The sequence below is a fragment of the Tetrao urogallus genome (genome assembly GCF_951394365.1).
Source record: "Tetrao urogallus genome assembly, chromosome: 12".
Classification (NCBI taxonomy): Eukaryota; Metazoa; Chordata; class Aves; order Galliformes; family Phasianidae; genus Tetrao; species Tetrao urogallus.
The window spans coordinates 17,352,640-17,378,623 of NC_136825.1; the positions used below are offsets into that span (position 1 = coordinate 17,352,640).

The 25,984-nt window shown below is 46.1% G+C and overlaps 1 protein-coding gene across 3 annotated transcripts in view; it reads right to left on the reverse strand.

Moving 5' to 3' along the window:
* Nucleotides 1–25,984, reverse strand: part of RANBP10 (RAN binding protein 10) — a gene marked incomplete at both ends in the record, with an annotated part of 52,054 nt that overhangs the window by 600 nt on the left and 25,470 nt on the right. Inside the window, 10 exons of one of the 3 annotated variants that reach the window (XM_079541512.1) lie at nt 1,344–1,455; nt 1,913–2,058; nt 2,894–3,018; nt 3,416–3,611; nt 4,328–4,476; nt 5,314–5,422; nt 7,894–8,006; nt 9,163–9,347; nt 13,045–13,067; nt 18,947–19,114. In XM_079541512.1, the coding sequence (XP_079397638.1) occupies nt 1,344–1,455; nt 1,913–2,058; nt 2,894–3,018; nt 3,416–3,611; nt 4,328–4,476; nt 5,314–5,422; nt 7,894–8,006; nt 9,163–9,347; nt 13,045–13,067; nt 18,947–19,114 (1,326 nt within the window). Of the gene's footprint in view, nt 1–1,343; nt 1,456–1,912; nt 2,059–2,893; nt 3,019–3,373; nt 3,612–4,327; nt 4,477–5,313; nt 5,423–7,893; nt 8,007–9,162; nt 9,348–13,044; nt 13,068–18,946; nt 19,115–25,984 lie in introns of all 3 variants that reach the window. The other 2 variants (XM_079541511.1, XM_079541513.1) reach the window with 2 other exon arrangements.

The window sequence follows — 25,984 nt, forward strand, 5'->3', positions numbered from 1 at the left end:
CTGCTTTTCATTTCTCTCTGGAGACAGACATCCATAAGAGCCTTATCTGGGCTCTCCAAGCACTGGTCAAACAGTGGCTGGAACTGAGCCCCCCGATGCACCCCTGGCCATGCCAACTGTCAAGGAAAGAGACCCTCTTTCCCAAATCCTAATGTGTCTGTTCTTTTACTCAGACAGAACAGGAACTCTCACAGGTTTGCACATCAAGCAGTTCCTTTCCCAAGAAGATAATTCCTAAATCTCCTTCTGGCACACTCAATTCTCCTTTCTTGCAGATTGGTGGCAGGTTATAACCTCAGTATCACTTCACTCTACTCCACCATGGGTTCTTCTGTAGCCGGAGATGGCAGAACGGTCAGCAATGGAAGGGCAGCTCACTGACTGCAAGTGCAAGACTTCCATCAGGGTAAGCTATCACATTTCCTACACCAGGTTCAAGATGGGAGAACAAAGGACAAGCTGTTGGGCCAAAGAACATGCCTGTCTAAGAAGATTGCTTGTGTCTGGAAGAGCAGCCATAAACACTCAGCTCGGAGGATACAGAGACTGCTTATACCTGGATCCACAGGTATGTGCTGATACAAAGAGCAAAGCTCATCAGAAAAAAAGGAGCTGGCTTTCTAGCTGAAGATAACCAACATATAGCCAGACCTCTGCACCAAGTGGGTCTTCACCAGTAACCCAGCCCTGAGTCCAACCCCAGGCCCTAGGCAGCCAGGTATCTCAGCTCCACCAAGCAACTCACACCATGGGAACATGCAGATACATATGTTCAAAGGGAATACAGAGCCTGCCTGCATTCAGCGTGGCCTCAAAGGTCAGAGGGATTTATGGTCCCCTCTAACTTAGAGCTAACACTGTGGGAACCTGCTGCATTTGTGAGCTGCTGCAAAATAGCAACTGCATTCCCCACCAGAAAGCAGGATTGTGCCAGTTAAAACTCTGCCAACCCAAACAGTATGGAAAACAGCCTTGCTAGTGCCAAGCAAACTGATTAAGGTGTGTTCAGAACAAAAAAGAAAAGGGGCAGGAAAATGCATCCAAAAGATCTTGGCTCCTTGGTAAGCTAAATTCTCCTATGGAGATTTCTTGGAAGCAGCACTGAGGAAGACCCAAAGAAGGGAGCCAAAACAAGACCAGGTTGGAAGCACCCATCCTCTGCAGCTTTACTCCCACCTCCCTACAGCCCTGCCCTTTCAGTTCTGCATTACAAAGACAGGCAAAAGCTGTGAACAAGTACTTCCTAATTTCTCCTAACTCTCACAGGCTTGCCTGCTACAGGACAGCACCTGTGAATAGTGGTATGTCCAGCAGGTAGCGCTCATGTAAGAACCAGGTCTTACCCAAAATAGCACTATTAAGAGCAGCACACACAGGTTCCCTCTGGATTGGGTCCAGCTGTTGACCGACAGGGCAGTTCCAAGGGTCTGAGTAAGCTAACAAGCTAAATGCATCCTGTGTGAGAGAACAGAAAGGTACAGTAAGGTCATGCACGGCTGTGAACACACAGGAAACGTGCCAAATCTGTCTGCTGGGGCAGCTCCTGCCATCACCAATGTGACAGCTCCTGCTTCTTCTTGGCAGCAAGGGACTGCACTGGGCCATCAAGACAATAGATTAAAGAGAGTGCTCTCTCCACTCTGCACAAGAAGGCAGGCAGAGTGCTACCTGGAGGGAACAAGACCATGCAGTTACCCCTGGAAAGCAGCAGGAGCTTTATTTCTTCTCTCCTGTGCTGAGATCTGTGTCTAGACACTCTGGGTTCACTGACTTTCATCCTCCAACCCCCATGTAGGCCCCCTCATCCTCACCTGCTGCAGAAATGGGGAACACCCAGAGCTCTACAAGGAAACCCACAATACCAGTCCTGGCCCAGAGAACTGCTGTGAGGCAGCATAAGGCCCAGGCTTACCTGAAGCATCTTTTTGTGCACTGTATTCTTCCCATATTCTCTGCACAGCTGTTCACTCAGCATCTGCAGCTCCCGTCCAAACTGGATCATTCGCTCGGTGGCAGCGTGGTTCCCTCCACAGAGCTGCCTCTGGGGACAGCTGTCTTCTAGAAGAAAGGCAGGGGAGAAGAAAGAATTGTCTCATTCCCCACCACTGTGAGGCATGCTGCCCTTCCTTAGCCATAACTCCTTCCTTCCCCTTCAGGAACAGTCACATGCTGTTCATCCAAGCCGAGGCTTTTTCTGAGTCCTGCACTACAACAGTGGGCTGTGGATTTTTCATAGGGCAGCCCTGAACTCTGCTTAATGCTTGTGGACAATCGACACATCAAGTCCTCTGGTAAAACCATGGGAACCTGCGACTCCGGCTTGTTACCCTTTCATGTGTGTAAGGTACTCCACACACCACAGAAAAACCTGGTCTAACAAACTCTGGTCTCAGTCAGAGATACCAAAACACCGCCAACTTTCCGATATTTGGTAAATATAAGACACCAGTAATTGGAGGAATTCCAGGTTTCAGAGGTAATGTAGTTGATTCAGCCTGCAGGCTGAAGCACCCACAAGCAAGACAGTCCTAGCTGACCACACTGAGCCAAAGCCCCTTTGTAGCTGGGAATCAGTCAGTCTTTCAGCTTAGTTCATTTCTTCAGGTGTTAGAAGTGCCTGGGCTGCTCTGTGCTGGAATTCACAGCCAGTGCTGAACAAACCTTTGACTCCTATTGCCTTCCCTGGCCCACAGTATCACCAGCACTACTGCACAACTATGAAAAGTCAAACCTAGACTCAGTTCTGAGACAGATTTATTTCCCTGGTGAAACTGGTATCTCGAGAACTTCATTCACCAGGGCTGGGAAAGAAACCCAAACGGTCCAACCACTACTTTAACTTTTGATCCCTGCTCTTTCTATCTCCCATTGCCTCTCCTGCTTGAGTCCCTACCCATGCTGGATTCATCTGTCTGCAGGATCTCTTCGTGTTTGTAGGTGCCATTCATTATCCTGGTGGATGAATTTTCCAGCACTCCATTGGGGTAGTGCTCAGCCTCCATTTCCATCTCGCTGTCGCTGCGGTTAAAAGAAGAAAGAAAAATCAGATGTTTACCTCAGGGAAGAAATGAAAAGCTCACATGACAAATGATGCCCAGTAATGGCCAGTAAACCACAATGAGGTGCCAGTTAAACGACAGGAAGCGAGATGGTTTAATTCAGTGCAGTAAAAATCATTGCTGGCTTCTGAAGACAACTGATGAAACGGGTTTCTGTTACGAAATGAACCTGCAAGCCTGAGCCAGAACAGGGAACTGGAACAGGTCTATCTCTGCTGGGAACAGAGCAGACCTTGTAGATAGGAAGAGTTACTCTGTTGTTTAAAAAGAGCAGAACAGATGCTCTTCAGAAAGAGCACCTCACCCTCTCCCACCACCTCACCCTCCTCAGGGACCTACAAGGAAAAAAACTATACCTGGTTTCTTGGTTACTCGTACTACTGTGCTGCTGAGATTTGGTAGAATCTGTAGAATTGGACTCTGAGTAGTTCACAGATGAGGGGGAGGAGGAGGAGGAAGATGACGAAGATGAACTCAGTGTTGGGTATTTACTGTGGCTCTGTTTGCTTTTTGTGGACATGACTCCATTGCTACAGGTAGGGCTATCTGCTCCTGAAGGTTAAGAAGGATGGGAAAAATGAGACCAGACTGACGCTGACACTCTACTCTGAAATCAACAGTTTGTCAAGTAGGCCCCAAAAGAAGAAAGCAAAAGACCAAAGATCTTAATTATCCAGCAATACTAAACTCGTGGGGTTTAGAGAAAGCACAAATCAATGTGGAAAGAACTGCACTGTTCACCATCAACAAGCAAGCTTAAGGAAGTGCCAGAAATGGGCTGTAAATAAGGGATTGGCAGAACCAGCTCACACGTGCACAGAATTCACCAAAACAAAACACACTTTCAGCTGTGAGCAGCTCAAGGCTCAGTGAAACAGCTCAAGCTGTTTTCAGGGGCTCTGCACTGACCTTCAATGCCACAGTCAGAAATTACCTACACAAGTATCTTGAGATGTCCTGGTTTACCTTGTTCATTCTACTTAAAATCCTAAAGTTTCACTGCAAGGTAAGTCCATGGGAGAAGCAGCACACATGCAATGCATCCCCCTAACTTTGTGCTAAACTGGCCAGCAGTGCAACTTCGCTGAGGCTCTGGACTGAATTCTGCAGACTGGAGGGGCCCTAATGGAAAGCAAGTAACATAAGGCAAAGGAGAACTTCATAGCAAAATGCACAGAAAGTAGCAGGTGATGCACAGTGCAGCAGTCTACCTTTAATTTCTGCTCTTTTCACTGGAAGACATAAGGGGGAAAAAAAAAAGCACTTACCAGTACTATGAACATGTGAGTTGCTGGATCCGTGTCTGGGACTTAAGCTGGGGGACCCAGGGTAACTGTCCTGGGATCTGGGGCTGTGTGCACTGAAACAACGGACTTCACTGTCTGTCCCATTCACCATCTCCACAAACTGCCGACACCTGATTTCATGGGAAGGAAGAAGAAAAGGGTGCGTGACAGCCAGCATGTTCTGCACTGATGTTTCCTCAGTTACTGCCTGCAGAAGTCTTAGGAATTGGATGGGAGTTATTTCTTGGCTTCGAAAGAGCCGTTTTAGACTCCTGGTATATCTGCATTGTGAGTGCTCTGATGATGCTACAGCAGGAGAGAGTTCATATAGTGCCACGTGGATGCTAATGAATGCTGAGAACCATACTGAGACAGACGTGCAGTATAACAGCAGTCACCCTTCTTTTCAGCCCCACGCCTGGGGGAGCACCAGTATTATCAACACGATGTTCCACCTTAGCTAACATCAGTGAAAGCAGAGAGAGGATGAGAAAAAGCATTTCAGCATCAATGGGGCTACAAGATCAGAGGTGAAACACTGCACAAATTCAAAACACAGCACATTTCTCACGTGGCAGGGCTTAGAAACACTCCTTCAGTTAACCAAATGTTCCCAAGTCTGCGCTGCTCTGGACCCAAGAGAATTACTGTGATGCTAAGCCTGCTGTGAGGACACATGGTAAGATGGAGTTTTCTTGGTCCCAAAAAGCAAGTTTATTTCCTTTGTGCTGTTAACATGCTTTCATCTCCACCACCTCTGCAGGTACTACAAAACTAGATGGGTTTTTCAGGGCAGGTACTAAAACTGCCAATGAGAGATTCCCTCCTCTACTCCATAACTTAGAAATGCTGGTGACCAATGGGACCTCAGGCAGAATTCAGACCAAGGTGTGCAGCCTCCCTGGATAACTGGGCAGCCCCTTATCTCCTTCAGCTTCATTAGGGAGCAGAAAGCTATTCATACTTACTTTAACATGAAGAGCAGGTTGGGGTTATGTTCTAGGAGGCCAGGATAGAGCTGCTGGGTGGCTTCTATAGCCTCTCCAACTCGGCCTGCTAATACTAGCTTCTGTATTCCTGAAAGTAAAAGGAAACCTGTTGACACACAGGGCAGGCCAACAAGAATGGCTGGAAGAATTTCAGAGAGAAGTCTCAGGTATGTCACACAGCTCCCCAGTAGCACCTCACACAAGGGCTAGGGAGAACTGGGGAGCACATTGCACTTATTATGGATTAGGATGAAGAAAAGTCTGTGTAAATGTGGGAGAATCTGTTAGGAGCTCAGAAACACCTGGGTCATCTGAAAGATGAAGTGGGTGCACTGGGTTGGGGTGCTCTGTGCCTTTACTCCTTTAGTCAGAGGAGCTGGACAGCAGTGGAAAAGACTGAGGACACAACATCTGGATGGGAGGAAGGAGGATGCTGGGGAAGTTAGGATTTCAGAGGGGAAACCCCTGGATCACTCCATGCTGCATCCCCTTGCTGGTTCATGCTTGGAACATTACCATATGGCTGACCACCAGACAAGCAATGAATGACTGAAGAGGCCGGAGGCTTAAGCCACAGCAACACCAATAGGCTGAATTTTTGCAAATCACAGAATCATAGAACGGCCTGAGTTGGAAAGGACCACAGTGATCATCTGGTTCTAAACCCCCTGCTGTATGCAGGGTCACCAACCAGCAGCCCAGGCTGCCCAGAGCCACATCCAGCCTGGCCTTGAATGCCTGCAGGGATGGGGCATCCACAGCCTCCTTGGGCAACCTGTGCCAGTGCCTCACCACCCTCTGGGTGAAAAACTTCCTCCTAATATCCAACCTAAACCTCCCCTGTCTCTGTTTAAAACCATTCCCCTTGTCCTATCACTGTCCACCCTCACACACAGCCATTCCCCCTCCTGTTTATCCCCTCCCTTCAAGTACTGGAAGGGCACAATGAGGTCTCCCTGGAGCCTTCTCTTCTCCAAGCTAAACAAGCCCAGTTCCCTCAACCTTTCTTCATAGAAGAGGAGCTCCAGCCCTCTGATCATCTTAGTGGCCCTCCTCTGGATCCATGCAGAGCACTGCTCAGCAATCCTCATTACCAATCCCCAATAACAATCTGAAACAACTCAGCCTGGCTCCCACTTCTCAGTGTCTATTTGCTTGTTGTCATAACTGACAGCTGAAACCAAAGACATGGTTTTCACACCAATCTGTGTAGCAGTCTCCTTCATCCTGTTCTGTTCCTTCCACTTCCTTGCACACACCTTTCCACATCTTGCTACTTTTGTCAGCTCTCATCTTTGCCTTGTTTGGCAACTTTCACAGATGTCTCTGCCTTTTCTACCTTCCTCTCTTTTTGTTTTCCCATCTGTGCTCTCTTCACACCTTTATTTAAGCCCCAACTGCAGAGCTGTGTATTCCCTCCCTCCAGGTTGCCTTATCACCTGTGCTCACAAAGACCAGACCGTGCTGCCTCACACACTGGGAGACCCAAACCAGCGAGCACCAGCTGGGTGAGGGCTGCACAGCCTGGGAAGCAGAGCCCATCAGCACTAACCATACAAAGGCAGCAATGGGCAGCAGCTCCTGTTATTCTAAGTAATGAGCAAAGTATCCAAACCAACCGAATGCTGGCTCAGCACATGTGATGTATGGAGGGACGACTACAAAGGGGCATGATGCACCTGATGTGTGCTGGCCACGTGAGGAATGGTTCACAAAGGAAAAGGAAATGCATAGGGCAGGGCAGCCTGAATTCAATGGGAGAATGCAGAAAGCACACCAATGTTCTGTGACCCTGTGCTCTCAGTCCATGAATGGAACGGCTAAAAAAGCAGAAGTGCAGCAGGAGAAAACTGCAAGTCTTATTCTACAGGAGCCAGGAGGGGTTAAATGCTGAGAGATGAACCACTGTGGAGAAAAGAGAAGTATTCAAAGCAGATACAGAATATTAATTCTTAGAATTGTAGAATCGTAGAATCATTTGAGCTGGAAGGGACTTTTGAAGGTCATCTAATCAAACTACCCTGCAATGAGAAGGACCTACAGCTCCACCCAGGACATCTACAGCTTGCACAAAATTTAGAATAGTTCCATTGTAAGGGATCTGCAATGATCACTGAGTCCAACTGCATGACCACTTCAGGGCTAACCAAAAGTTAAAGCATTAAGGCCATTGTCCAAATGCCTCTCAAACACTGGCAGGCAGAAGGCAGCTCTCTACAAAGTCTGTTCTCGTGTCTGACCACTGAATTTACCCAAATGAATACAAAGGGACTGAAAGACTCATTAACTCTGGGAGTTGTAGTTCAAATAGATTGATATGTCTGGGTCCCTGTAACCATGCTCATAATAAAACTGCCTTGCTGCAAAAGTTTGTACAGAAGAACCCAAATCCAAAGGAATCTCAGAAGCACAATGACTTCAGTTCAGTGCAAGTCCTAGGTGATGAGACTTATTCTCCACCAGTGTGGCACTACCTCTGTCCTAAATAGCACTGCTGCAGTCAAAAGTGTAACACAGTCAGAATGCCACGTGTTGGGAGCAACCACCCAAGAGACTTACTTTGTCTGTTCCTTATTGAGGTCTGTTCTTCCTGGATTGCAGTGTCTGTGACCCTGGCGAAGGCAGTTGCTGTTGAACAGTACCCATGATGAACCAAATATGAAGAAACCATACTAGAAAACAAGAAAACACAAATGGATGAAGAGGCATTGGCCCTATGAAGTAATCCCACTGCAGAAAAGAATCAGTGGAAGTCGTAATTTCAGTGAACAAACTCAGCTCAGCTCATAACCAAGGTCCTAACAAAAACTTCCAGTGTATACACAGTACTTATTTATGTAATTACAACTGCCTAAAGGTCATTTGTAAGAGCTCAAGCCATGTAATGCCATCCATGTCTCCTGGCCACACAAGACACAGCTCCCTCTTCCTTTACAGACAGAAAATCCCAACCTCAAAGTTGTTCATGGCTTTCATGTAGACCTAAGAAGAACCCCAACATTCTGATTCTTTCTTTCTTTCCACTCTGGCCCTGACTTTCTGTTATCACTTATTCGGCCAGCAATTATTGGTAATTGGCAGTTGAATCCACTTGTGAATTCTAGACATTAAGGAAGGAAGATGTTAAACAGGACTGGAGCCAGTACTGGCCTTCAGATCCCAACCAGATTCAGCACCAGTGATCACCACCCTCTGGGCTCAGCCAGTTTTCAACCCACGTCCCTGCCTGCCCACCGTCATGCATGAAGACATCAGCAGCTTGTCTGTGAGAATCTGATGAGAGATGGTGTCAAAGGCCCTACTAAAGTCCAAGCAGATAATATCCACTGCTCGTCCCTCATCTACCAGGGCAGTCATAGAAGTTTCTGAAGTTGGTCAAGCATGACTTCCCCTTTTGAAGCCGTGCTGACTATGCTCCTGATGATTTAGTTGTTCTTCATGTACCTGAAAATGGCCATAATTGTATTTTCAGTTTGGTTGGGTTTGCAAGCCTTTGGCTTAGGGCTATTTCTTGCTCTTTTGATTCTGAATCCAGCTGACTCATGTCCTGACCTTTCTCCTATGATAGGATATTTATGGTTTCCTCTCCACTGCCCTTCGCCCCATGCTTCACCTCAATGTGTATTATTACAAGCTTTCACGCAGACACTGGCTAAAAATTTCTCCAATATCTTTTAGGTCTTAAGCAGCAACAGGATTCACACAGGAAAAGTTATTAAACAACAAAAGAGAAAGCAAAGCACATGTTAGATTTGAGCAAAATGCAGCTTCTGCCGTAAGAAAACAGAAATGGAGACGTAAGAGAACACAAGAAGAATAGTGACTTACTTCTGCAGCATGGCTTGCCACTCGCCTAGCCTGTCTCCTATGGGAAACCGCTTAATGGTGCTCTGAATCTTTGCTCTCCACTCCCTCATGTAGTCCTCGATGTCAAACACAAATGGCTGCTGCCCAAAGTTGGCATCCACTATCTCTCCCGGAGTCTGGAGGCCCACCGTAGGGTACAGGTTTGACTGGGAAAGAAGAAACATGCATTAAACTCAGCTTTTTCTTGCTGGTTCTGGATACATGGTTTGGTAAACCAAAGAGCTGCTCTTTAAAATGAAACACGTACGAGAAAAAGGGGCAACAGACCCTTTACAGGTAAATCTCAAGGAACCTCATGACTTACTGTGCAGTTATTAGAATTTATTGCATAAAACCAGAGCAACAAGTTCAAATTCAAACAGCAAATCTAAGTGTTTTCCACTGTTTCAAATGAACTCACTTATTCCTTGACAAGAGCAGCTATCAAGGTACTTCACATCTCTGATGATAAGGGAATGGACTGTAGTGGAGCCAGCCACACAAGAAATTATCATCAGATAATTTATTAAGACACTAAGGCCTTGGAGGGTGACCAAAGAATGGCAATGAAGTTGGTGATTATATACAGGTGAAAATATAAAAGCTGCCATTGTGAAAATACCTCTAAAAGTGAGCTAATAATCCAGATTCCAGAGAAGATGATCTAATTAAAAGAGGTGGTGAAAGGCCCTGTAGAGGTTCTCTGAATTCAGACTGTTTTAACAATAACCAGGTTGGATATTAGGCACAATTCCTTCTCAGAAGGAGCAGTGAGGCAGTGGCACAGCTGCCCAGGGAGGTGGAGGTCACCATCCCTGGAGGTGTGCCAGAGCTGTGGGGATGTGGCACTGAGGGATGTTGGCAGTGGGCATGGCGAGATGGGTTGGGGTTGGACGTGGGGACCTTGGAGGTCTTTTCCAAACTTAATGACTGATTCCATGACTTCTATGTGGATACAAATTGCATCTCTGAGCCCACCTTAACATGAAGAGAAATGGCACTGGAAAAGGTACAGGTTTGACTGGTTCTCACTCTGCATCACATTTTTTAAGCACACGCTCCATTCACAGTTACATTACTTTTCTGCAGCACAAACTGCTTTTCCGTTGACCACACAAGAAAGCTGCATTAATCCTTGAGCATCTACTGACAGCCTGCAAGGCTTAGGAAGAAATTTCATGGCACTCACGGACAACTTGGTGTCATTATTTTCTACTTTGCTCTAACACATTCAGGACTGTTATGGCCAGAAACCAGACACTGGGCAGGGCACAGAGATGCAGCATGGCACAAAGTGGAATTCAAGCCTGGAAGGTGCCTGGTTGTGCTGTCTTGCTCATGGTTGAACGTATGTCAGGTGTCAGGAAGGTAAAAATGTAAACATAACTGCAAAGTTTTCCACTCCCAAAAGGGAGATGATAAAAAGATGAAAACATTCTTCGCAGAGGTGCTCGGTGAAATGTCCAGAGGCAATGGGCACAAGTTCTGGGAAGTTCTGATGGGGCATACAGAACACACTCTTCCTTTTGAGCATGAGTAAGGACTGGAATAAGTTTCCAGAGAGACAACAACATCTCTATTTTGGAGGTCTTCAAAAGTTAACTGGGTGCAGTACTGCACAACCTGCTCTAGCTGTGACATCAGCCCTGCAGAAAGCAGGGGTTAGGCATGATGACTTGGAGTTGGACTTGAAGATCCTTACAGGTCCCTTCCAACTTGGGATATTCTGTGGTTCAATGATCTCTGGAAGCTCCTTCATGCCTAAATTCTTCTAAGATCCCATTATTTTGTGGGGTGTGGTGTCAAGATGGTGAAGAGGCAGCCATACAGACGAGCCCAGATGAACTCTCAATATTACAATGTCATGGAGGAACAAAGGAGTCACAGCAGCCCCAATAATAACAAGGATCTATGGCAGGACTGCATCTCCCTGACAGCAAACAGGCTATCAAGACCTGGAAGAAACTCTTCTCATTTTGGAAAAGACACAAGGTGACCCTCCCAGCCCCTCCTGTGGGATTACACACAGCCAGACACCAGCTCACCCCAGTTCTCTCTTCTATGTGGAGTTTCACACTTGGTTCCTCAGTGTCAGGGGATGTGGCTGACACTGTGCCTTCCTGCAATCTCAAATATCAAATGAGAAAATGAATCTGTAAACACAGGCTGAGAACCAGCATCAGAAATCAGGGTGACTGCATCACTGCTGGCTCAGCACATCTCCTGCTTTCACATTCTCACACCACGGAAGTCGCTGCACTAGAAGGATGTGCAAGGAAAAGGCAGCATGATAAATGGTGCCAGAGGAAAAGGTATTTTTGAAGTCAGTTTCTCCTCTTTCCCACAGACTTTTGACCACCTCTCCCTCAGACTGCCAGCTGTTTGTGTCCCCACAGTTCACCTCGATTTGATTTTCCTCCCTTTGTGCCCCTGCAGTCCCACTCTGGGCCATTCCACATTCTTCTTTTTGCACCTCTGCACTCTCACCACACAGCTGCTTTGCCGAGCAGGATTAACCTGATATGGACTTGTGTAAATAAACAGAGCTAAGTGTAAACACTGATTTATAGAGGGGAAACTCCCTCGTTACTCGTGTATTAACTTCAGCCTGTGCATTTTTTTCCACCAGTGCACACTTGAACAAATGTAAACACTCTTCAAAAGGAACTGAAATACGAAACAAGCTGAAACATTTATGCTTCAGTGTGTGTCCAAATGATGCCAAGAAAACATGAGTTTCAATTACAAGTCCCCATTTCAAGTTCCTGCTAATGACAAATATTGCAAAATGCTGTCTTCCTCACTTGTCTCTGAAAGGGGAACTTTGCAACACACACTTTGAGGATACAGTACTGATAATGTTTTGAAGGGTCGCGTCCATTTCTTGTGTAGTCTCACTGCTATGTCAACACAATCACCCTAAAGGTTACTGAAGCTCAAGAGGTGGAAAAGCAATGGGGCTCAACCAGCCAATCTTATGCTCCTGCCTGGATCAAAATGTTGTAATAAATAAAAGACATCACTTGCAAGCTGTATCAACGTCCTGTTTTTTACTACTTCTCTGGCAATACTTGCACTATGTAAATATAAAAGCCTGACGTGGCTTTAGGATCTCCTTCCTCAGGAGGGCAGCAGCCTTAACTCTGTAGAATAGCAACCAAGAATCAATGGACCAAGGGAGCAGAAAGGGCCAGAATTATATCCTACTATGGAATACACAGGTGTGTGCAAAAGAGAAGGAAATAATTCAAGGAGAGGAGAGTGGGACAATGGAAGTCAGGTGCAGACGTCCTTAGGGTGAATCTGGCAGCAGAGCACCTGAGCTATTTAGAACACGGAGAGAAATGTCTGAAATCCACACTGAGGGAGAAGTTTCCTGACATTGCAGGAGATCAAAGGGAGACTGAGGAACAGCAGGAACAGAGGGATGCCCTGGGTAAGAGAGGGACAAGCTGAGAATAACATCACTGAGCATTTCTGCGCTCTCTGAAGGCAGAACACAAGACCACTCAGTGACTTTGCACATACACTCCCCACACTGGATGCTGCCTTTTCAAGACAGTGACCTGCAACACACTCTGACTGCAGGCTTTAATTGCAGGAGAAGGAGTGACATATTCTTCGAGGTGGCGAGGGCTCAGAGGAGGTACGTGAGCAGCCCACATCCCAGCCCTGGAATTGTGACGTTTCAGAAAAGAGAGCATCCACACCATTCAGCACTGTGTTTTACTATTTCTTTTTTTTTTTTTTTAAACAGACCATGAGAAGAGCAAGTAAAAAAATTAAAAAATTCACATCCCCACAATCTTCCCCTTCCCTTCTGTTTGCAATCTTAGTTAAAATACTAAAAAGAGGCGTACTTACAGGGAGGTCTGTAAAGGCTATACCTGTGGGGGGAAAAATATTACAATTAAAAAGACAAAAGATATTTTCCCAGCTTGACAACATCCATATCATGCTACAGAAAGTTACCACACCTCAGTCAGTCCCACCTCTGACCCTGACTTTCACTACTGGTCACACTGAGAAGAATCTTCCCTCCCCAACCCTCTCCGCTGGAGAAGGTCCATGGAAAAGCCTATACCTTTTACAAATCTCTCCCTAAGATTTAATTTTCCAAAAAGTAGCTCCTCTTTTCTTTGCTTCTCCCTCTGTTACTCCGAAGGAGATACTTTTCCAGGCACACTTTGGGTTTAGAAACAGAGCTTCACTATCACGTTGCTTTGGGTCGGTCTGTAGCTGCTTCTCCTTACCAGTCAGTCAGAGACAGGAATGAGAATCCCAATGCTTTGCATTACAGCTGGGGAACATTTTTGCCACTGGACCAAACTACAGCCTGGAACACCTGAGAAATACTGTGCAAAGAACAGCTTCATCCTCCACGATGCTGTTACAGTTCCAAATACAAGGAATGGAAAACAACTGCACGGTTTCCCTTTTTGTTCACTTTGGCATATGGGAAGAGAAACAGAGCAAAACCTGGTAGATATCACAGCTGGTCATAGCAGGATCCATTTCTGCTCTAACCCACGTCCCACTTCAGCCACCATTTCTTTGCTGCACTGAAAAGCACGATAGCATGTGTCAAAGCAAGAGGGCACCATTCTCTGATGTTAATGTTATGGCTGTTCTACTGGAGATTTCAGGTGGTCAACCAGTAAAAGAAGAGCTGCAATGAATCAAAGAATCATGGAATGGCTGGGTTGGAAGAGACCTCAACACCCACCAAGACCCAACCCCTGCCATGGGCTGGCTGCTCCCCACCAGCTCAGGCTGCCCACAGCCCCAGACATGGGGCATCCACAGCTCTCTGGCAATATTAACAGATGAGCCTGAAATGGCCATTTAAACCAAGTTTGGGAGATAACATAGGAAACAATTACCATCTGAAACAGCACAGATCCAAAATCAAATCAATCACAGAATGGTTTGGGTTGGAAGGGACCTCAAAGATCATGAATCTCCAACCCCCCCACCACATGCAGGGCCACCAACCTCCCCATTTCACAGCAGCCCAGGCTGCCCAGGGCCCCATCCAACCTGGCCTTGAACACCTCCAGGGATGGACGGGGCATCACAGCCTCTCTGGGCAGCTGTTCCAGCACCTCACCACTCTCATAGTAGATGCTCAGAAAAACAAACAAACTGGATTTTGATTAAATAGCCAATAATGTTTAATTAACATCATGGCAATTTGTCCCATCTATTGTCTACTTCTTCTTTGCCCGTTGTGTGTGTTCTGCCCTAAATCCATTTTCCACACGCTCCCCACCACAGGCTTCACACTTTGCTTCAACCCTTAGACAAGAACGACGCTTATCTCCTCTTTGGAAGAGTTCCTTGCAGTGTGGGTGGGAATTTGGCTGGATTGTCAGCACTGAAGGGTCAGTAGCACAAAGTCCAAGTGCTGTCCATCAGGGATCAACGTTAGGGTCAACACAGTTTAACATCTTCACTAATGACCTGGATGATGGGAGGGTACACGCTCTCAGAAGTCTCACAGGTACCAAGCAGGAGCACGGACAACATGCTGAAGGACATACTGCTCTTCAGGCTGCAGAAAGGATCCAGCACAAACCTCATGGAGCTCGGCAAAAGTAGCTGAAGAGCTCTTCTGCTGGCTTTGAGTACAGCAGGGGCCAACAAGAAGGGAGGCAAAGGGAAAAGGGGTTGTTTGGTCTAAAACATTAGGGGAGACACTGCTGCCTCCAACTACCTAACAGGAGGGTACAGAAAAGACAGAGCCAGACTCTTCTTGAAGCTGCTGGCTAACAGGAGATGGGAGGAAATAAAAGACAGGCTGCAACATGGGAAATTCTGGTTAGATGCTAGGCAGGGGAAAAGGTCAGAATGGAAGAACTAAACAATAAAGCAGGGGCCAGAAAAGCCCCCCTGGGGATCTCCATTCTTGAAGACAGTAAAGTTTAACATGTTTCTCAGTAACCTGACCTAGCTCTCAGCAGGACTGCGAATGCATGACCTCCAGAGATCCCTCCCAGGGTAAATTGCTCTACAGTTCTGTAAATAAGTTTATTACATTGCCTTTAAATTAAGGCATTTATATGTTTAGTGCCTTCTATTATGAAACTAAGACCAAGAAAATGTTTTAAACATCTAGATCTGTTGCACAAACATATCTGAACCTGTACTGCTACATATCTACATGCAACAAAGTCAACAGCAGAAAGTGAAAGAGCCACAGTTTTAACTAGGCAGCTGAATCTGAAACTGCACTCTCTCTCAAAGCCTGGATCCAATGTGAAATAACAAACATTAGAAATTTAAAGATAGAAGAACTGGACAGCTCAACAGGTGACAAAGCAATAGTGTGTGAAAAGCTTCTTCTATAGGTCCATGGCGTCAACCTGATCAGCAAGGCAGCGATAAAAAGGCATTCACTTTCAATGAAGGGTCAGTGCTGGGGAGCAGTGTGATCAACACCTTCACCTGCTGTGCTGCAGACTGTAATAAGTGCCAACACATTCAGCAAGATGGGCACCTTAAGGATTACGACATACAGGCCTGTGAAATACAGCTGCAAGTTGTTGAGGAGAAGCATTATGGCCATGTAGCTCAACGCAGACCTGGAAACAGTCACCATCCAGTTGAGCTACCTGGGTTAAAACTGTTCTTACAGAGAAAGCAGGCTGCAGCTGCATTTGGTGTTTTCTTTCATTTTAAATGTGGTTCATCTGTCAAGTCCTGTTCTAAGCTTCTCAGTGCTCTTGCTCTCAGTAGATCTGGTTTGAGAACAGACCTGTTAAAATGGGAAAGCTGGAAGGACATCTGCGGGTCTCTGTGACAGCTTTCTTCATTTGCACCAGTGTTCCTGTTCATCTCTAAACTGGTGGCAAAATGGGTAACCTGGTCTTCTAAGAACCTGCACTCAAATTCAGACAGGAATTTTCCATGCCAGTGCTTCAGAGGGTTGCATGCTCTTCCTGTAGCCTTGCTGGTCCATTTACCTTGGGTTGCTGTCTAAGTCATAGATTTGAAACCCTCATACATTAGTCCCTGAGCAAACTCGTCCACTTAATCACAGAAACCTACAGTAGTCACATTCCCTAATCACATCCTACATCCAAGACCATCTGCTTAATGGCTAGAGCCCCAGCTTTCTCACTCTTTTTCTCCCAACTCACTCTCATCACACTCCTAGCCCTACCACATCATCTTTTTTTTTACTGCCAGGACTCTGCTCAGAATTTGTCAACAGCACTTAATGATAGCAGCTGGAAGACACTGAAGACATTTTCTAGAACAGATAATTAAGACTACATACGATGTCAAACAGCTCTCATGTGATGACTCCAAACAAAGTTCGAGACTTAGCTCCAAACAAACATCCAGAAATTGTGATGGCCAAGAAAACAGTTCCTACACAGTGGTCCTGATGGATCTGATTAAATGAAAAAGTATGGAGATCACAGTTAAGCAACAGGAAAAAAACTGCAAGGAAAACAAAGGGGGGGGGCATGTATCAAAGCAACAGGCAAAAAGGAATCGTGATGAAGACAGAATATGATGGAGAGAGAATATTACGTGTGAGGAAAGACAAAGCTACGGTGCGTTCATTGAAAGTGAGACAAATTAAAATGCCCAAAGGCAGGGCTGTGAAACCTGCTGCCGAGCCAACTGTCATCAAAAGGGGGCTCATTAGTCTCATGAATATTCTTCTATCTGCTGCAGCATTATGCAGTGACCTCATTCCCTACAAGGCGAGAGATTCAGCCTCAGCAGCTGAAGACTTCACGTCAGGGAATGCCAACAAAAAGCACATTCATCCCCTTCCTTACAAACCTTTGCAAAACACACAGCAAAGTGTTCCAGTAGCTTTTGTGGGGGTCAGGACAACAACTGATGGCCTGCTACTCCCCAGTACTTCAATCACTGCTGACCACATCAGCACTCCTCGCTGAATGCAACCATTAGAAAATGCCACAGCTTCTGTTTGACGCTGTTAGCTGCTGCTCTCACACCTCTACTTATCTTCACAGTACAGAACCGCTCATGGATTGAGTTAATTAAGTTAGTGATTGGTCTCACTAGGTAGTCTTCACCAGAAGTCTTCACCAGAAGTGGCAGAGCATCACATACAGTTTGGCCAGTAAATAGTTACTTCAGAAAAGAAGTAAAATCACATTCCTAAAGAAACATCCTCAAATCCGAGCAACCCTTCAGGAGGGATCCCAGAGAAGTCTTTTTTTCCACTTAGGGCTGCAGACCTCAACGTGTTGCAAAACATGTGGTCTAGATTCTGGGAAGCCACGTGCGTCACTTCTAGGCAACCATCCCCTAAAAATCAACAGACAGTGGGATGAAAGCAGAGGAAAATTGAAAACCATTTTTCCAAAGAAGTTCTGTCTGCATCAGCACTAGGGCCTTCTGAATCTGCCTCATGGAACAGATTCTTCTTGAGACAGAGGAGAAGCAGCCCCATACTGCAGATCCAACTCTCTGCTGCTACAACATGGCCTGCTACCTTTGCAGCATCACAGACTGGAGGCAGGCAGGGACTCCTGGAGGCCCTCTGGTCCAATCCTCTGCTCCAGCAGGGCCACCCAGAGCTGCGTCCAGGACCACAGCCAGGTGACTTCTGAAGATCTCCAAAGACAGGGACTCAATTTTGGGCAGCCTGTGCCAGTGCTCCGACACCTGTGCAGCACAGATGTGCTTCCTGATGTTCAGAGGGAGCCTCCTGTATTCCAGTTTGTGCCCACTGCTTCTTGTCCTGTACCTGGGCACCACTGACAAGAGCCTGGCTTCGTCCTCTTGGCATCATCCTTGTCACTCCCAGCTCTCTCAGCCTTTCCTCATAGCAGAGCTGCCCCAATCCCTCGAGCATCTTCATGGCCCTTCGCTGGGCTTGCTGCTGTAGCTCCATCTCATGTATTGGGGACCCCTGTATTTTTCTTACCAAGAACTCACCAGAAATTGTACACATTACAGGCACTCTGGACCTGCTCCTTCCTTCAGCCCAGGCAGTCTGATAACTGCTCTGACAACTCTTTTAACTGGGTATTTTTCTACCAGCTTCTTCAGTGTGATTCAACAAAGTACAACTGACACAGCAAGGAGAAGCAAAGGAAAAGGAGTGCTTGCCCCCTATTTACTGCATGGCTTGTAGAAAAATTGACCAGAACTTATCCACGTTGGAGAATATGTCCTCCAAGGGAAAGATATTTTAGGTGAAAATGGATACAACTTTTTATTTTAGACAAATCAGATACAATAGATGCCTGGAAAACACCTGTGAGACATTCCTTTGGACAAAACCCTTAAGGCCGTAGCTTTAGGAGAACTACTAGAATGACTGTGAAATAAAGCAGCAATATTTCTTATGCTGAATCAACATCTATGTTTGGGAATACTTGGACCAATGCTTATGAATGGACAAGTCCCTTTAAAAAGTGATGACGCTGGTAACTATGGTTTTATAGCTAGTTGAATAATATACTAAGCTTCCCACTTCTTTATTTCCCTGTTGCCCTGCCATTAGCTGTCTTATCCAATCTTCCATGCAGAAGCAGAAGAAAGGAGCACAGTCTGGGGACACAATCCTAACCTACTTAAACCGAGCAGCACAGAAACCATTTTAGCTGCCTTGAAGCCAACTTACAATCCTGACTGCAGCTGAGTGCTCTTTATCTCTCTTGTTTCTTGAAAGTTACCCACAAATGTGGAACAGGAGATAGAGCCCATGAAACTTAGCAAGAGTAAACGGCAGCTGAGCACCTTCCTCTCAAGAACAACTTTCTTTACTCACCTAAACTGTGGCCATTTTTTGTGTAGAAGCAGGTATTGTTGATGAGGTTGACACAGCAACCGATGACATCTCCAGTTGTGAACGTAGGGCCATAGGGTTGTCCTGTCCCCGAGGAACAGAAGGAGTGCCCATCATCACCATGGTACCCATAAGAATGTTTATCCCATCCTGAAGAAAGACAAAAGAACGGGTCAACAATGAAGGCATGTCAACGGTGAAGAACAACATGGCAACTACAGCTTCCAGGACACAATTTTTTCACATTTAGAAGTGCCCAGTATAACTGATGACTACCGTGTTTTAAATCAACATGGATTGACACAGACTGTGCCAAACTGAAGCAGAAGCACAAGGAGCTCTGACCATCTCCTGACCTTACACAACCTACAAGAGAGAAGGCAACAGGGGACCACAGAACCTGTTAAATGTGGAACAGCATTTGGTAAATGGACTACAGAAGAAATGAAACAACTCCGGGCTGGAATCACAGAATCATAGAGTAACTGAATCACAGAATGGTTGGGTCAGAAGGGACCTCAAAGTCCATCCAGTTCCAACCCCTGCCATGAGCTGGTTGTCCCCCACCAGACCAGGATGCCCAGGGCTCCATCCATGGGCTTGGGCACCTCCTGGGATAGGCACCTCCTTGGGCACCTCTGATGATGATCTGGCATCATCAGAGGACTCCACACACTCATGGCTTCTCAGGAAAAATGTGAATTATTCAGTGGATGTCCAGAGCTTCCAGTTCATTGCACCACAGCTCAGTAATGCCAAGAGGAAAGTCATGGAATGGAGCAAGACTGAAACACGGACTTCAAGGCAAAGTCTGGGAGTGAAACTCTGACAGAGTCCTAGCAAACCACAGCCTAGAAATGGTGAATGATTCCCCATTAAGTCCCAAACACACACAGGGATAGACAGACATCCCAGCTCCCAGGAGTGGCTCCAAGCAAGCTGTGACACCAGCACCAGTCCTGTGTAATGTCCTCCTAAAGGACAAGGACAGCAGCACCCTCAGTAAGCTCAAAACCAGCCAAACAAGGCTGCCAAAAACAAAGCAGGGAGTTATACAGGCTCTAGAGTTAACTGCCAAAATCCCCCTGCTGACTCTTTCCAGTAAAAATCTCATTCAAATATCAACATGGCTCCTTTCCGCTCTCTCTTACATTTTCCCTGTTGTTGATTCACTACTTGAGTTTCCTTGAACACAGAGCTGTTAATTGCGTGTAAATTCATGATCTCTCAATGAAACGGTTTGTGAATATCAGCTGGTAACTCTGCTCAGTTTATCTCCTAAGCCACTTCATCATACAATCTAAACACAAGCTTCTAATCCTACACACGACTTTGCAGCAATGAAGCAGTCAGATGCTCACATATCCATGCTACGCACTGGATAAGGCTAAGTTTGTTGGTATGTATTGCATCAGCACCTGGAAAAAAAGCTTGACGTGAAACATCCTGGTCTGATAGTCACTAATAGAACCACAGACTCATTAAGGTTGGAAAAGGCCTTCAAGACCATGAGTCCCACCCATCACCACCAATACTACAATTAAGGAAATCTTGTCCATTCAGCATGCTGCTAATGATATACAGGGTTAATTTCTTCGACTCAGATGTTGTCTAGTGCTGAATTTGGACCTAACACAACAAGACGTGCATTAAATCTGTCAGCCTTAGCAAGTCAGTTTTCTCTGAGGGTTGTTAGAGTTAAGGTAGTTTGGTTTGGTCGTGGTTGGACTCGATGATCTTTAAGGTCTTTCCCAATCTAAGCAATTCTGTGATTCTATGATTTCACTCATTATAAACATAGATGTGTGGCACTAATTATGTGCCTGACCCCGAGTTATTTATTAACCAAATAACATATCAGCATTTCTAAAGTACTGTCCAGACTCACCATCAGGGTAATGGTGTGCAGGTCATTCCAGCACTGGCTGGAATTCTGGAACTCCCTGCCATTCTAAATTAAAATAACCATCAGCACTTCCAGTACTTGTAGGTCAAAGCTATTTGGGCCCCACTGATCTAAACAGCACCTTCAGATGTCTGGCATTCTCTCTGATTACCAGCAGATGGGGAATAACTCACCACATGCATGTTTTCAATGCATCCTCTGCCTTCACTCCAGCAGTATTTGCTGAGAACTCGGACTTTTCTGCATCACTTACAATTTACTACTGCCACCTAGTAAGAAGTCCATGGCATTACAAGCAATTCTTGAGTTCCTCTCACTCAGAAAAGAGCATCTTCCTTTACAACGCTAACACTTCCAAAAGGGCTGAATGAGGCTTCCCAGATGACTTCACCACACTTAACTCTGCAGATCCTCTTGGCAGTCTAACCTTGTACTACTCTTACTGAAGCATTTCCAGAAGTTACTGTTGTGACCCAGCAGGCAGAGATGAGATTTTATCCACACATTCAGGACATTGGGTCAACCAGGATCCTGTTCAATTGGGATCCTGTTCAACATGTGGTTGCCTGTGAGACAGCACAACTCAGGACATGAAGTATCATGCTCTTACTGAACGCCTCCCAGCTGTGTGCAGCACAGACACACAGAGCCAGATGGAGACTCCGTTCAGTTGGTGCTCCTCGAAGGATTTTCTTTCTATGGAATTCTCCAGTCCTCCTACAAGCAGGCATAAATACTCACAATATCCACAGAAGCACACAGGGAGGAGTTTCACAGCATGACTGCAAGCTGTGTGAATCCAGCCTCCTCCTATTTGGATCTGGTACCCTGCAGTTCTTGCACCGGAGAAGATGGCAAACCACGTATTCATCTCCAGAATACACATCATTGTATAGGCTTCTACAAAATCCTTCATAATTACCCATTTCCAGGCTAGTGAGTCCTTATCTTTATAGCTATTCCCTGCACTTCTAACCATCATCATCTGGACCTTTCCCAGATTTACAGTGTTGCTTTCCAGAACGGAGATGCAGGTGCATCACACGCAAGGGAAGTGGGTTGCAGTTGTTTTCTGTACTGTCCCCTGTGAGTTAATCCTAGCATTTTCCCCTTTATTATTCTTTCTACCACTGATGTTTCCATGAAGCCTTTTTTTTTGTGCAGCCTTTTTATTGTGTAATCTAAAGGCTCACGCTGAGTCCTAACTGCATCACCACTCCTGCCTGTGAAGGGACGATGCTGCTCTGTCACTGTGCCCACCCTGCAGGGCCATCTCTCGTGGCTCCTCTCCAGCACCTTTCACCTTGCTGCCCATAGCAACTCGGTGTCCTTCACAAAGTGCCTCCTCACTGCTCCATCACTTCTTCCAAGTCATTTCTGAACACTCCTGGCAGCTCTGCCAAGCCCAACCCTATGGCCACCACCTCCAAAACCAAAAACCATTCACCCCATCCCTTTCCTCACTTTCAAACAACTCAGAATCCCCACTGGCACATCTCCCCTCAGCCTCCCCACCTCACTAAGGGAACTTCCCAGAGGCCTTTTAACTTCCAAGACAAAGACAGCAACCCAAGGGCCATATCCACGTGCCTGCTGGCTCCCCTTCCCAAAACTCACGTCCTGTTTCTTCATGCACTCATTACATCTGCCCTTCAGTAGAACTCCAATGCACCTTCCCACACCAGACACCGAGGTTCTCACACGCTGTGTTCCCTCACCCTTCTGGAGCCCTGAACAAGAGATGCAACACTTTCTCATGCAGAAGTCATTGAATAGTCATGCTAGCTGCTGTTTCACGAAGCTCCTCCTGAATAAAACAGATGGAACAGTCTTTCCTTCTAGGAAACCACCTCAGGTTTCACGTACTGAAAAGAAACCAAAGCGAGGCAGCCTTCTTACATGACAGGCAGCCTGGGCAAAAGCCCAACTCTGGCAGGCTAGCAGATGCTTTAACCTGCACAGCTCGTGCACTGCCCTCAACATCGGGATTCAAATCAGAGAGCTCTCTATCAGCACTGCCTTATCTTGATCAAAATCACCATTTGCTGCTCCAGAGCCACGTGCCTTGCACAGAGACAGGGAAGACAAATGGGACAGTCATCTCATGCAAAGGCAATGCTGTGGGAACTAATGCACTGTGGTACAGCTACATCTTATTCTTCCATAAAGTAGATCAGGGACCCCCAGAGGAACATTACACCAAAAAATCCTAACTCCAAAATCTAGTGAGCTGGTGTGGCTGGCAGGTTCAGTTAGCACAGCTGTTAAGGTTGGCTATTAGGAACAATTTCTTCTTGAAAAGAGTGGTGAGATTTGCACAGTTGGCCAGGGAAGGGAGTCACCATCCCTGGAGGTGTCCCAGAGCTGTGAGGATGTGGCAATAAGGGACATGGTGGTGATGAGTCAACAGCTGGACTTGATGATCTTGCTGGTCTTTTCCAACCTTAATGATTCCATGCTCACAGCTAGGGACTGAAGCACACAGCAACAGGCCATATATATGTCAAAGAGGAAAACGGTGATGAATGCTTTAATGTAAATGACCAAGAGCAATATTTTAATCATCCCTTTGCTGACCAGATCCTCTTTCCATGCAGAACACAGAGAGGAATGCAAATTGATGACAATCCCCGTGTGCATCAAGCTTTGAATGTGCCAGACTAGCCAGTGGGCACAAAATAACTGGGAAGGCAACATTCATGGGCATCTGTGCTGAGCTCTCCTCTGATGCCGTGCCAAAGGGCAGGTCTGCAAGGCCTATTAATCATGGAAAAAGGGCTGTTTCAATAAGGCACATCTTGACACCTCTGCCTCCCCCTACTCTGCCATCTGTCATCACTAAAAGGACTGCAGACAGACAGACTGACTTCACCACTGACACGTGGACTTCATTCCAGGGGAGAAAAGTGTTCCACAAGGTTTACACCACACATTCATGGTAACCTGTAGCTGGTGCAGAGCTGCTACAAAGGGCAGGGCCTTAAAGAGATTCCCCAGCAATCTGACCTGTCATCAGGAAACCTGAGACACCTTAAGAGGTAAGCAATGCTGGAGAAATACACACTGGGCCACATAAAGAAAAGACAGGAGTTCCTCAGAGAAGCTGAAATGAGACGTGTGAACAGAGGGGTTGTGTCCCTAGGGCCCTCTGTAAACTTGGAGTCTGGTTCTTCAGGACAGACTTGGGTGACTGCTCTGCACAGAACCTCTGCAGCATCTTCCAAATGTTACCTGCACCTATTTTCTTTCTTTGTAGCCGGGGCAGACAAGAATTTATGCCAACACAGTGAAATAAACCAAAAAATAACATCAGCAAGACTTAGTGAGTACAAAGCACAGCAGAAGGAGATGCACAAACCTTGCTTGGGGACTGGAGGCAGCTACAGAGCCTGACTGCTGTACCATCTTGCAGTGTAGTTCACTGTGCCAGTGGATATGCTTTGATGTCTGTTAGCCCATGTCAGCAAAAGCATAATTTTGCCACTAGCAAAGGGAAGGTTGTGCTCTTGCATTGTTGGAAGTCAAATGCTTCAAGAAGAGCCTGTTGCCCAAGAAACATCTGTGGTGCTGCAGCATCTCAGCTGTAATTCAATTTTACAATGCCTTATAAAGTTGCATAAACACAGGTGCTTGGGTGAGACCAATAGTATAGCTTTGCTTTTCTTCACTCAACCATGCTCAAGAATCAAAGCAACTGTTAGTGTTGCAACACATCCTTGTGCTTCAAAATTCTGACAGCTAAAACATTTGCTCAGTAGCCACAGCAACTTGTGCTATAGATTTAGGGTGGTGGGGACATAGCATGCGTGGTCCTGGCCTCATGTTTGGGAAGGTGCAGTCACAACACCAGGACAGGAGCAGGGAGCAGAATGGTCAGCATCCAAGCACCCTCCTGGTAGAGCTTCTATCTGCCCAGAAAAAATCAGGGGAAAAAACATAACCCCCAAACCCACTTACCTGGGGGAAAAAGAAATGATGAAGCCCAAGCTAGGAACACCCCAGCTTTTTATCCATGCACCTCCTTTCCCATAACAGCTTCCACTTCTGCAAGGCAGCCAAATGACTTCAAATGTAGCACCATGGGATCGGTGCTTATGCAGACACTAAAAACACTTTGCCCCATTGAGGACAAACTTCTCAAGGCAGTGATTGTACGTGGTCAGGTCCTCAGTGTGTGGTTCTTACAGAGCAACACTGGGTGATGCTTATCAGAGACCGCACAGCTTTTGGCAGGGCTGGCAGGGTTTGGCTCAGGGACCATTTTGTGGTTTTGAATCAAGTATTTTCACTTGAAATTGAGAGGCAGACAAAGATTGGACCAAATCTCAATGGCAGAAAGTCTGAACTGTGGCAAGAATCCAAAGGAAAAAAAAAAAAAACACAACATCTACCCCACATCAACAGGGAGCAGCAAGAAAAGGACAAAGCGACCCAAAGATCAAACAGAGTCTAAGACAGACAGGCAAAAGCTCTGCATGGGAGTCTAGGACTTACAACAAACTGTTCCATCCATCACAATGTGCACAAGCACAAAGTAATACTAAATTTTCCTTTTTAACATAATTGACCTTGCATGACAATTTGTAGACCAGATCCTCGACTCCTACCATTTGGCAGCCACTAGATATTAACTAAACTTCAAAACAACATCAAACCACAGCTGATGCTTAATTAAATAAATTGACACAACCCACTGACTCATAGAGAGAGAAAAACAAAACCATAAGCCTCCGGATGGCTGCAACATGGCCATACCTAGTCAACAAGAATGTTCTGTTCCACCTGCCCCAAAGACTTGCTAATGAATCCACTGCACTATGACTTAGCATGCAGCTTACCACAGAACACCAAGATAAAATCCTACTTCCTTAAATGAATAAAGATGGCAAGCCTTCCTGACTTACAAGTTTGATGGATCAGAGAACTGCAATGGATTGAACGCCTTCTGCCAGCATCAAAACATGATCTAGTCTTCCCTATGCCAGAGAGGGCCAAGGCACACCACAAGCCACTTATACGGCATAATTAAAGCCTGATTACTGAACAGGTTGGTTTATCTACAAAGGCAGGGCTCAAAAAGCTCTCTGGTACAGTCACTGTGTACTGCACCCACT